Here is a 12462-nt window from a genome sequence, read left to right on the forward strand (position 1 = left end):
TAAAAGAATTCAGAAACAACAATAACAAAAAATTTAGAAGGAATATAGGTGGATTTTTTTTTTCGTTCTTACCTTAACATACTTTAATTTTTACAAAAAATAAATAAATAAATAAATAAAAATGAAACTTTGAAATTTTATATGCTGAAAGAATTATGCTGAAAATTATTATTTTTTTAATAATATACGTTGCTAATTATTTTTTCTATTTCTACGATTACAAATGTTTAGTGATAGGGAGGGCAACAAAGGAATAAAAAATGTCAGCCATAAAAATTAAAAATATAATAATTATTAATAAAAAAATAGCTACATATTAATTTCGTTTTGATTACCACTTATCTTTGTTATATAATTGACAAAACATTCAAAGGTGATAAATTGTAATCTAAATCAATATCAGTAATCTGTTTCAATTAACTCCTTTTTTCTCCTTTAATATATTGGCTTCAAAAAAAAAAAAAAAAAGTAAAGCCTATCATATTAATGAATTAGAAAAAAGCAGAACTGAATTCTTTTTAACGTTAACGTTTAATGGTGAATTCTTTTTAGCGTTTTTTAATTATTTAGTATTCATTTATCTCTAATTAAAATGATTTTAGTTTCACTTAATATTCCAAAATAAAAACTATTTCCTTCTATTTGATTCCAATATCTTGCAAAAAGCATTTATAACTGTGTAAATACTATTAACAATTACAATTATTATTACTATTAACAATTACAAATAATACTACTATTAAAAATTACAATTATTATTACTATTAACAATTACAAATAATACTACTATTAAAAATTACAATTATTACTACTATTAACAATTACAAATAATACTACTATTAAAAATTACAATTATTATTACTATTAACAATTACAAATAATACTACTATTAAAAATTACAATTATTACTACTATTAACAATGACAAATAATACTACTATTAAAAATTACAATTATTACTACTATTAATAATTACAATATTATTACGTAACAGGTACTATTATATTAATCTTCACAAAAAGGAGAAAAAATTAAATATTTAGACCATGTAACAATAAACATTTTTATAATATGATCAAATTTTCAAAGATAATGTTATTTTAGAAAAAAGAATTAATATTTAGAACAATCTAAAAAAAATGTTTTTTTTTATGCTTAGTCATAACATGTCTTAAAATAAGTTTTTAAATAATTTTAAAAAATATAATTAATATTTTTTAAAGTTCTTGAAAGACTCAGATTTTCCTTTTATTTAATATCTGAGTATTAAATTTCGAAGTTTAGAGAAGAACGTTATTTTCTAATAAACTATTATTTATGAAAACTATATATGAAACTTTATTCATTAAAAGAATTTTAATTCATCTATGGTGAAAAAAAATTAAATTAAAAAAGTATGCATTGCGCGAATTGATAAAAATTGCTTTCTAATTAAATGCTTATGTATTCTAGAGAAAGTTAATTGAGAACATCTGAGAGTTGTAAATTATTTATTAGAAAATGTGTGTTTCTATTTTGATTATGGCAGGTGGCAAGTGTATTGATCTGATAAATTTAACAAGCGAACAATGTTTATATGCGCACAAAAAGTTAGCTATTCCATAAAAACGGCAACCAATAGCAAATTTTAATCCTCTAAATCACGCATATAGTTTTCACAGTGACAATTACTTCAAATTTCGGTGTAAAATTTTGATCCGAACATGGAACTATTTACCGCGGCGTAATGCTTAGTGTAAGTGCATCCGGGTCATGGACTGAGTGACGCGGCACTTCTGCCTGTATGTGCAGCCGCCATTGCTAAAGAAAAGGAGAATTTGACAGTGTGGATACGGGCATAGCTAAACCTTGGGAGTTTATAATTAAAAGATTATTTTGCCGATTTTGCATCAGGCGAATGGATAGTGCTTGTGTAATGTTGTGATGTGCAACTGTGTGAGCGCAATGGATTATACTCAACATGGATAATCGCTAATTTTTCCTTTTTGTTTGTGGTGTTGTGGTGGATAGTAAAAGGCGATGGAGGCGAAACAGAGAAATGGGGGGACGACTACTGGAAACAGACGCCGCCGTGACCGAGCTGCTCGGATGCAAAAACGGCAACAACGGCAGTGTGCTGTTGCAGAAATCAGTGAAAATGAAGAGTCACCCCCCGTTCGACAAAAACGACCACCCACACGTAAAAAAAGAATTAAAGAACCCGTATTCCAAGAGGATATTGTAGATGGATTTGCCTTTTTGTGTTTCAAGTCGTACGAGGATTTAGAGGTAAGTCCTTCACTATCTCCTCCTCTAAGATCGCTACCAATTACAGAATATAATCGAACACAATTTATTCTTTATTATGACCATCAAAAATGTTTTTACATTGAGACATTCCTTTTATTGTATTATGTTATTCACAAATTGTTGTCAACTATTAACTTCTATACCAAGAAAATAAAAAAAAAGTCCTGGCCTCATAAAAATTATGCATATGTATTTCTTAATTACTTTTTCAAAAAGAAAATAGAAAAAATGAGTGATTAACTGTAAAGTAATTCAGAGGGAGTATTTTATTGTTTTGATTTCTTCTGCCGATTATATTATCAAAAAGTATTTTTTTATTTATATTCTTTTCAATTGAAAATCCAGTTTCTGTTTCAATCAAAGTGACTGTAAAAAACTTCGTATTATAGATTAAAAATTGTGCTGACGCTGTTTTATTTAGCTAAATAATCACTTATTTTCTTTTATATGGTCTTAGATTAATTTACACCTTGATATTATTATATTGATACATGGTGCAAATTGTAAGACAAAATATTCCATTGCCATATTTCGTTAACTTTCCTCAAGGGGATTAAGAAATTGGAATCGATTTATATTTTTGTTCCGATTCTAATGAAAAGACCTGCTTTTGAATTTGTATTTCAATAATAATTTAGAATATCTAGCAGCGGATGTATGATGATATCCGATAGTCGAAAGTTTCACTATTAATATTTATGTTGATTTTGAAGCTATGTTTTCTGTCTATTCTCATTTATTCTGAAGTAATTCTAAATTGAATAATTTATTCAAGATTTTTTTTCTCCTTTGTAAATATTTCTGTTGATGTTTCAGTTGTTTTTGACTGTGTTGGTTTTCATTTCAGTTTGTATCCCCAGACTATTAAAAATATGGAATTATTTCTTGCTATAGTGTAGATTTATGTGAAATTTTAACAGAATGTTTTCTTTTAACTGTGATGAAATTAAAATTTTTTATATTAATGAGGATATTTTTCATTATGATAAAGATTTATTTTTATCTTATTAAAGTAAAAAAATGTAGTATGAATTTTTGAATTCTACTAATTTGAATCTTTCAGTATTTTGCTAAAGCATTTGAAATCATATTTAAAGTTGCTTATCTTCTATTTCTTTACCATTTACTAATTTCATTTCAGTGTTTTAAAACTGGAATCAAATATAGATTAAATAAAATTTTTAAAAATTAATGCAAAGTAGAATGTATTTTTATATTTTTTATGATGATGAATTCCTTTGATATTTTGATAGTATTTAATAGTCTGTTTATTAAAATAAGGATGGTTGTAATATTACTTGATTGAATTGTGGAAGTATATTTATCATTCCTTTTTCTTATTGATTTGAATTGAATATTGAATTACTTGAATAATAATAATTTAAAAATAAAATATATTCTATTTAGTAACTAAATGTATTATTTATTAGATAAGAATGACTAGATTTTAGCTACATCTAATGTAATAGTTTACATTAGATGTAAACTATTACATTAGATGTTTCAGCTTACAATTTCCAAAGCTGAAAAAAAAAAATGTTATGTCTATAGTTATGAATTAATGTTTATATAAATAAAGCATTTAATTTCTGGAGTGTTTTGCATTGTATTGAATCAATTTTTTCAACAAGATAAGTTTTCTTTGTTATGAAAAGAACAGTGAAAAGATGTCTCTCTTCATTTATTTATTATATATTTCTTGCATTTATTTTCATGAAGGGAATATTTAGAATTTATTAATGCTATAATTTATTAATTATATATTAAGATAATTTTAATGTTATATGTTTTTTGGTTTATTAAATTCTTATGCTAGATAGTTATCTACAGTTGGTTTCTTAAGGTGAAGATGAATTCATGATTTTTAATAATATGCTCATTTAAATGCTGGTAAGCATAAAATAGATATTTAAAAGTGAATTTGTGTTATCAATTTTTGATAAATTGGATTTTCAATTGATGTTTTGTGTATGTTTTTAAATGTTTAGATGAATGTGATTAATCCCCTTTATGACCTTCTAATTCCATGTTTTCCATTAAAATATTCTTTTTTTTTATTGGTGAGATTAGAAATTTATTAACTTGTACTTAATATGGTCTTTTAATTTTGATACAAGTAAATTTTATACTGAAAGATGTAAAAAAAAGGCCATTTGAAAGTTATTTTATATCAATTTTTTGCATTAAATATTAAGACATTTGACTCTTAGGATGTGTTGACAATATGTTAGATTTTAAACATGATAATCAGTTTTAAGACATATTTTGAAAGCTATTGAATTGTTTCTGTGCAATCATGTTTTTTTTTTTTTTTTTTTTTTTTTTTTGCAAATACTTTAAAATTAAACATGAGTTTTGAATTATTCATTCTTTCTGAAAGAATATAGAACTAGTGTTCCTTGGGATTGATCTTGTATAATTACAGCATTTTATGTATTCTATTTTGTGTTAAAAAGTTTTAACAATTCAAATTTTATTGAATTTTACAGCAGAAAATAAAATATTGAGCATAATTCTTGATATACTTAAATTTTGTTACACTATTGTATTCTAATTCAGATATTGTATCTTGTTATAAGTATTTTTGTAGGTGTATAGCAAAAGTTTTATTTTAAGAAATTATACTTATCAATTAAATGAATATTATCTATAGTATATGTAATGTATGTGGAGAATAGATATATTATTAGAAGTAATTTTTTTAGTTAAAAATTGCTTAATGAATTTAATTGTCAAAATTAAAAAGTTAATTTTGAAGTACAGCAATTTATGACAAAGCCATTATTCTTGTTAGCTATGGTTTTTACAATGTTTAAATATTATAAATTCTTTTTATTTTAATTTGAGAAATGTATGCCTGCATCCCGTAAATTTTGTTTGAAGTTACCTTTATACTGTTTTTTGATGTATATATTTAACCATTTTGCAATATTTAATCAGTTATATTCTCTTCAAAATTGTGTGAAAATAAAAATTTCTGTCATCTGTAAGTTCCAATTTTTTGAATAAGAAAGTTATCAGATTATTTTATTGATTTATCTTAAGATAGATAAGTTATATACTTATTTTCAAAAGCCATTTGTTTATTTTGATTAACTAAATATTTATGTTAGAATGATTATAAAAAATATTTAAATATAATAAACATTAGCATTTGAACATTATAAATTTAAATGTAATTTTTTCATTTATTGAATAGACAGAACTATTGCATTGAAGTAAAACAATGAAAAATAACTGCTCAATATTTATTTTGAGTATTTTTTTAGATATTTGGAATATTCATAAGATAACTTATATTGAACAGCTATATGAATTTTTTTATTGCACTTTAATAATATTTAGAAAATATGCTTTTTTTGTTAAATATGCTACTTATGTTGGATAGACAAAATTATTGATGAGAAAGGCTTATATTTCTGAATATTTGTTTCTATATTTATTTTTATCTTTTTTCTCTTTTCTTAAAGATTTTTCTTATTTTGGTTTATATATATAATATTTGGAAAAGTAAAATTTGAATCAAATTTATTAAGAGTAATTAAAATCTAGTGGTTTCTTTTTTATTTATCTTAAATGTACTTAATATATAATGCTTTATTAATAGGGATATTTTTAAAATGATTTAGTTGCATAATTTTTAGTTTAATTTTATTCATATATAAGTAGTAAACTTTTTAAAAGAAGCATTATTGAAAATGTAATGTAATATTGAATTCTGTAGTTTACACTAGATTGTAATTTCTTTATTTAATAAATATCCTTCCTTCTCATTATTTATGTTTCAAATGAAAATATCCTAACATGAAAAGCTTTACCAAGAAGAATCACAACTTGAGTTCAGATTCAGTTAACACCTTTAAATAATGAGGAAAAAAAGTTAGAAAAAAACAAATTGGTTTTACAAAATATTTTTTTCTTAAGATGATTGAGGAATCAATTGTTTATGTTGTAATAGAACAAAACATCAGTGGTTTTTCTTTCTGATTGAAATATCTAATTGTGATGCTTTGTGTTAGTATTATTTGAAAATTATTTGTTCTATATAGCTAGTTCATAATGTCATATAATTTCTATCCTAAATAACTCAATGCAAAAAATGTGCAATTTTTTTCTTTTTCTCTTCTGTTAGATGAAGTATTCAGTACTGTGCTTTTTTAAAATTGTTCTGATTGCCTTTCATCATGAAAGGTTGTATGATAGTTAAGCTTTGACTAGTTCTACAATTAGTTTGATTTTAATTTTTTATCTAAAAAGATTTTAGGTTAAAAGTTCAGCAATTTTTTTCCTTTATATTTTTTGTTCAGATTGCTACAATGTTAAAAAGCAAGCTTTCTTAAATTATATATTTTTCATTTATTTCTTTTCATCTTTGTTTACTTTATTTCTATACCCTTTGCTTTAATTATTACATATTATTTCTGTTCAAAATTGTTTGATTAATAGTTTTTGACTCTTAAATTCAATAAAATTCTATGTCAATATATATATATATATAATATAATCGTAGTTTTTATATTTGACTATAGAAAAAAAATGAAAAGAACATTAACAAAATATAAAAAGAAAAACATTCTTCTTTAAAAAATTAGTTATATTTTATATAGCAATGATTTAAGTAATTCTAATTTTCTGTTGAAACAAAACTGTTTAGGTATTTGAAATTTTTTTTCATTATTTATCCTGTTGTTTTATATATGTTTTTTTTCTTTTTTTTTTTTGTCTATGTAGTTCTAAAGAAAGAAAATTAAAGAAATGTAAATTTAAAATATTTTGATTCAGATTAAAAAAAAAAAAAAAAAAAAAACAGTACTTCTTGCTTTTTTTTCTCTTTTACTATTAAATTTTTTAAAAATGTTTAATGATGGGTCATAATTTATCATTTTCTGTAAATGAATTTATTTTTTATTTCTTGAATTATTTACAATTTGATGAGACATTTGAAGAATTCTTTTATTAAATGTTCTTTGAAAGGTAATAATTGTAGAATTTTATACATCTAGATTTTATGAATTAAAATTGGATTATTTCAAACAATTGGTAGAATTTGGGAGATATTTAATGATGCGAGTTTATTCATAATTTAGCTTCTTCTATTAGAATTAACTGTTTATTCTTAGAAATTTCCATTTTGGAATTATTGCTGTTGAGTTCTGTGGAGATTAATAATTTTCTGTTGCAAACTTGACTTTCTAATAAACTAGTAAATCATTTTATATGCTTGCTAACCTGGAGACATAGGCACAGTGGGAGGTAGGAGATTTTAAAAGTCAATTGACTGGTTTAAAGGAAGGGATTTAGTGGAACTGGTTGGTATACATGCCTATCAATCATGCTTGTTCACTTACCACACCCTGTCTAAAAGGGATGTTTGCAATTTGAACTAGATTTGGCCTAGTATATGTATGAATTTAATGAAGTGAAAGGAGAAGTTACTAGATTTATTTTATATGAAATTTATATTATCTTTCTTATATTCTAAGCAAGGAATAAAATTATTTGTATAATAAAAAAAATCGAAATGTCTTGAAAGATGTTTGTTATATATTTGTAATCTTATAAAGAATTCTTTACAAATGTTTGATTATCATTACTTCCATTTTACTGTTTTGATTCAAATGTTTTAAGATTATTAAACTTTCATTCATTTATTTTTTCTTTTCGTCTTTTCATTCTCTCTTCTTTCCTTTTATTCTGCATTCGTTTGATTGTGAACGGAAATAACACCGTCTCTACTGTGCGTTTTCGCTAGAAACTTGGTTGTCTAGTATTTTCTTTAATCGTTTGTGGTCGACTTCCAGAGTTCGTAGACATGCTTTTCCGGTCACAGACATAACTCGTCTTTATTGGAAAAATATTGAATTTATTTTTTGTTATTTTATCTTTGGTGAAGAATTAAATATAAGTATTTATATTTTTTACTTTGTCAGTGAATAGAAATATACTTTCAATAATTTATTTTTGATCTTTGTGCTTAGTTATTTTGAATCTTTATGCTTTAGTTTAAATATTCAGTAGATATCGTGTTTCCCCTTAATTGAAATGTTAGTTTTTGGAAAATATAGTTTTTCTGGCTAAAATAATGTTTGTAAAACCAAGTTTTTTTTTTTTTTTTTTTATTCTTTCAGTTTATGTCTTATTGCTTTTTTTTTCTCGAATTTTTTTATGTAATTCAGTATAAATGCCATCGTTATTGTTTTCTTAATCATAAAATTATATAACTAAAAGACTGAGAAGTGGACCGACGAATAAAGGATATAACGATTTACAAACATTACATTCGAAAAGTAGGCATGTTTTCGATCAGAAAATCGATATTGAATTTTAATCGCAAAAATTTTTAAGTGAAACATATGTACATGTACAATGTTTTTATATCATTCGGCATTGAACTTGGTTTTTAGATTTGTTGCTTTTGTATAAGCATTAGTTTGTGTCCAAACTAGTTGTGCTGTTACTTTTATTCGATGCTATATGAATGAACAGTATACTATATAAAATTACTTCACTATATAAAAGCTGATTATCAAATAAAAAAAAATATCTTTTCTTGTTCTTTTTAAAGTTCTTTTTGTTAGGAACCTAAGAACTGAACTTCATCTCCAAAACGAAAACAATAAATAAAACTTTTATAACCACGGATGTAAGTTTAAGGTTGACATTTTAATACATTTTTTTGAAGATTTATTGCTGCATGTTTATACAGACTATAAAGACAGTATTCTTTAGGCACGACTACGCTCTTGCATATTAAACTCGCTCTCAAATTAAACACCTTCCGTGACAACGTGATATGCAATTTATTTTTTGAAATTGTGCCTATCTGAGTTCATGGTCAAAATAATTTGTTGAATAGAAACAGCTGCTCATGCCTAGACGACGCAATGGAAAGCTAAAAAGGTCGTAATACTCAAGATGATAGTAGACGTTTTGTTTTGCACGCAGTTAGCTCCTGCTTTCGACAGATTTATCTGTTGGTTTTTATAACAGCCTTTAGTTGTAACTGCTAATTAAACATACATCGGTCCACTTCTCAGTCTTTTAGTTATATAAACCGCTGAATATGTATAACCACAACGATATGTGTAAATCATTGCACAAAGCTTTGAGGTATGTAATTAAAAGTAAAATGATGTTTTTTTTTTAATTGTGATATTATTGGCGGAATGAAATCACGGTTTTAAGATTTTTTTCTTCCTTATTAAGATAAAGTTTTGTGGGATCAACTTTTATTTTTATTAATAATTGGTAATCTTTTTTTTTTTAATTAATGAGAATTTTTAAACAACATAACTATTTGCTGTGTAAACATATTTTGTTATTTATTCTTACAATTTTTATTTCGGAAATATTTGCTATGCATGAAGTAAGTCATTTGTAGCGAAGCGTTTATTCTTATTCGAAAATTATGCATTAAAAATCATGACGAACGCATAAAAAAATTCATTCAATTATGGGAAAAGAAATAGAATGGAAAAAGGAGAAAAAAAGCTGATTTTTTTCCCCAAACTTTTTTTTTTTACTTTGAATGCAATTACCTCATATGACAAACACAGAATATTCATTACGAAGACTAGTTGTTCCAGTAAACCGTAATCTAAAAAAATGAGTATAAATTTTGATACGAACAAGAAATAGAAGTAAAAAAATTACTACGCCACTTCACTTTATTTGTTTGCATTGCATTCTCTTGGCATTTTGATTGCTATCTTTGTGACCTGGTTGAAGAGGATTGAAATAGTTTTCTCGTATGCCACGAAATGCTTCTTGGAACCCTTGACAGTTGAAGATAAGGTGGCCTCAACTAGCTGTCCATCACTGCCTGCTATCTGAAAGAACCTTTTCCTGCCCTGTATCAATTGTTTCGGTAAAAATGGCGCCTGATGATTTAATTCGCAGCAAGGAGGATGGATCACTTTTTATTTCTCTCTCTCTCTCTCTTTTTGTTTTTGTTTCTGCCAAGATTCTTTAAGAGTAATACTTCTCTTCCTTCCTTCCATTATGTGTTCTAGTTCTTTTCCCCCACCGTTTATTTATAATTCCATCGATTAGCAAAGCGGCACGCTCTCTAGTGATACATTTTTTTTTTTTTTTTTTTTGCTTGTGTGTGTGTGTTGAAATTCCTTCACGGAGTTGGAGTTCAAATCTGGCGAATGAAGTGGTTGGAGCCTGCTTGCCTCTGTTATCAGGATCTTGAGGATTGTATTTTCATTTGTAATCTGTCAGAGTGTTAACTTCTCTTTTGGCTTAAAACTTGTTTAAAGCATAGGCTGACGTAAACTTATCCATTCGTTAAAACGTGTGAGATTAATTTTAAATCTTTTTTGGCTGTTTGCGCTACGCACAAGGGAAGGCGGATATATTTATTATTCTAATTGAAGTTCTGGTAAACTGCTACTTAATGCATTTTTTTTTTTTTTTTACTTCAATAAAATGAACTTTTTTTTTTTTTTTTTTTTTGAAGAAGTTTATATTAGTCTCAGTCAGATTTAGCTACTCAATTAAAGTTCGAATAGCAGAAATTGAAATAAATTGAATTGAAATTGAGAAGATATAATATTTTTGTATGAAATTTAAGTACAATTTTCAATGTTTTTGTTTCACTATGAATTTTATAAAGACATGCTGGTTTGTTGTATATTTATAAGACTTTTAGTAAATGGATTGTCTCTGCCTATTCAGAAGAAATCCAGATTTCAGAGTTGATTAATCAAATTAAAATGATTGATTTTTGTGCTAATAATTTTTACAAATAATATTGGAAATTTTATATTCATTTTTATTTATCGGGTATATTTTATATATCTGACTTTTCAAGTGGCAATTCTTAATTCAACGTTTTGGAATAAAATATGGCATTTTTAATTGTGCAAACAAAATTAAAAGAACATGTTATCAAGTGAAAAAAACTTTTTATTTATTTATTCAATAGCATATGCTTCCATGCACCTATTGTAAATTGATTTAAGAACTTTTTAATATATATTTCCCATTGGCAACAATAGGCAATACAGCTTCAAATTTATTCTCATAATATTTAAGAAAATAAAATTGGATATTTAAAGGCAACACTCATCTTTTTAAAGGTTTAATATAAAACTGGAATGCATTGTATTACTGTTAAGAAAATTGTGTTCCATCTTTACTGAATGTTAAGTATTCATTTATAATTTCATCAAGGACAAGTGTTGATCTCTCAAAAACAACCTGAACTCAATAGGCGGGGCTTTTTTTTTTTGTTTCAGTTGGTCCTGCAGTCGCCTTATCTAAGGTTTGAGACGAGTTAAATATTAGGAGGAGCAAACTTTGAATAAGCACCTGCATTCAAGCGATATACGATGCCAAAATCTCGGACCCTCCCTAGTCGCTTGGAAGAATCGTGTATTGAATATGCTATAAATGCAAGACTATGCATTGCGTAGTTGCTTTAATGTGATTGATTGCTGGTTGTCATGGTTGGGTTTAGATTGTAATTCATGGTTCGACTTAGAAAGTGGAGAGAAACATAAAATATTGTAATTTTTTTGAAATTTCTAGGAAACTAAATGAGTTTTTACTTGTGGTTTGGTGGTTAGAGAAGTTATACTCCCTTCCCCCAGAATTCTTTTTTTTTTCTTTCACAAACTTGAAAATAGTAATACTTAATTCTATGCAATCTATGAACGGAAGTCATTCTAACTTTTTGAACATCATAATTGTTAAGAAGAAATATCGTTGCTTCGTGAAGTGTCGAATTTATTTATAAATTCTGTTTGCATATCTAGTAAGGTCAGAATATTATTTAAGATATGAATGCAAAATTTTAGCGTGCCAAAGTTTTTATCAGAATTTTCTGGTATTAAGATGAAGATAATTTATTAAGGATAAAAATAAATTAGGGGTGTTTACCCATTATAAATGACAAATTTAAAGATAAGTGTCTTGATACTAAAATATTTTTCAAATATTATTTCCCATTTAAGTTAAAACGATGCGAACATTTTCTTCTACGATAATTAAACCAAATATAAATATCCTTTCATAGTTATTGGTTTTTCTGCCTTTTCCGTTAATTTGGAAATTTGTTGATAATTTTATTACTTTGTCAGTTAAGTTGGATCAGTTTTATTTCTGTTAAAATATTAGTTGTTTCTGCATTGAGATGTCGGTTGTGAATAAATATTTTATTATCGTT

General features: G+C 25.4%; 1 protein-coding gene across 6 annotated transcripts in view; it reads left to right on the forward strand.

The window, feature by feature from the left end:
• Positions 1-1792: 1792 nt before the first annotated feature.
• The window catches only part of LOC129965497 (autism susceptibility gene 2 protein-like), a 233886-nt gene continuing 223216 nt past the window's right edge, over positions 1793-12462 (forward strand). For all 6 annotated transcript variants that reach the window (XM_056079440.1, XM_056079442.1, XM_056079441.1 and 3 more), the window contains exon 1: positions 1793-2267. In XM_056079440.1, the coding sequence (XP_055935415.1) occupies positions 2019-2267 (249 nt within the window). In that variant the 5' untranslated portion in view covers positions 1793-2018. The remainder of the gene's footprint in view (positions 2268-12462) is intronic.

Source organism: Argiope bruennichi, chromosome 4, assembly GCF_947563725.1.
Source record: "Argiope bruennichi chromosome 4, qqArgBrue1.1, whole genome shotgun sequence".
NCBI classification, from domain to species: Eukaryota; Metazoa; Arthropoda; class Arachnida; order Araneae; family Araneidae; genus Argiope; species Argiope bruennichi.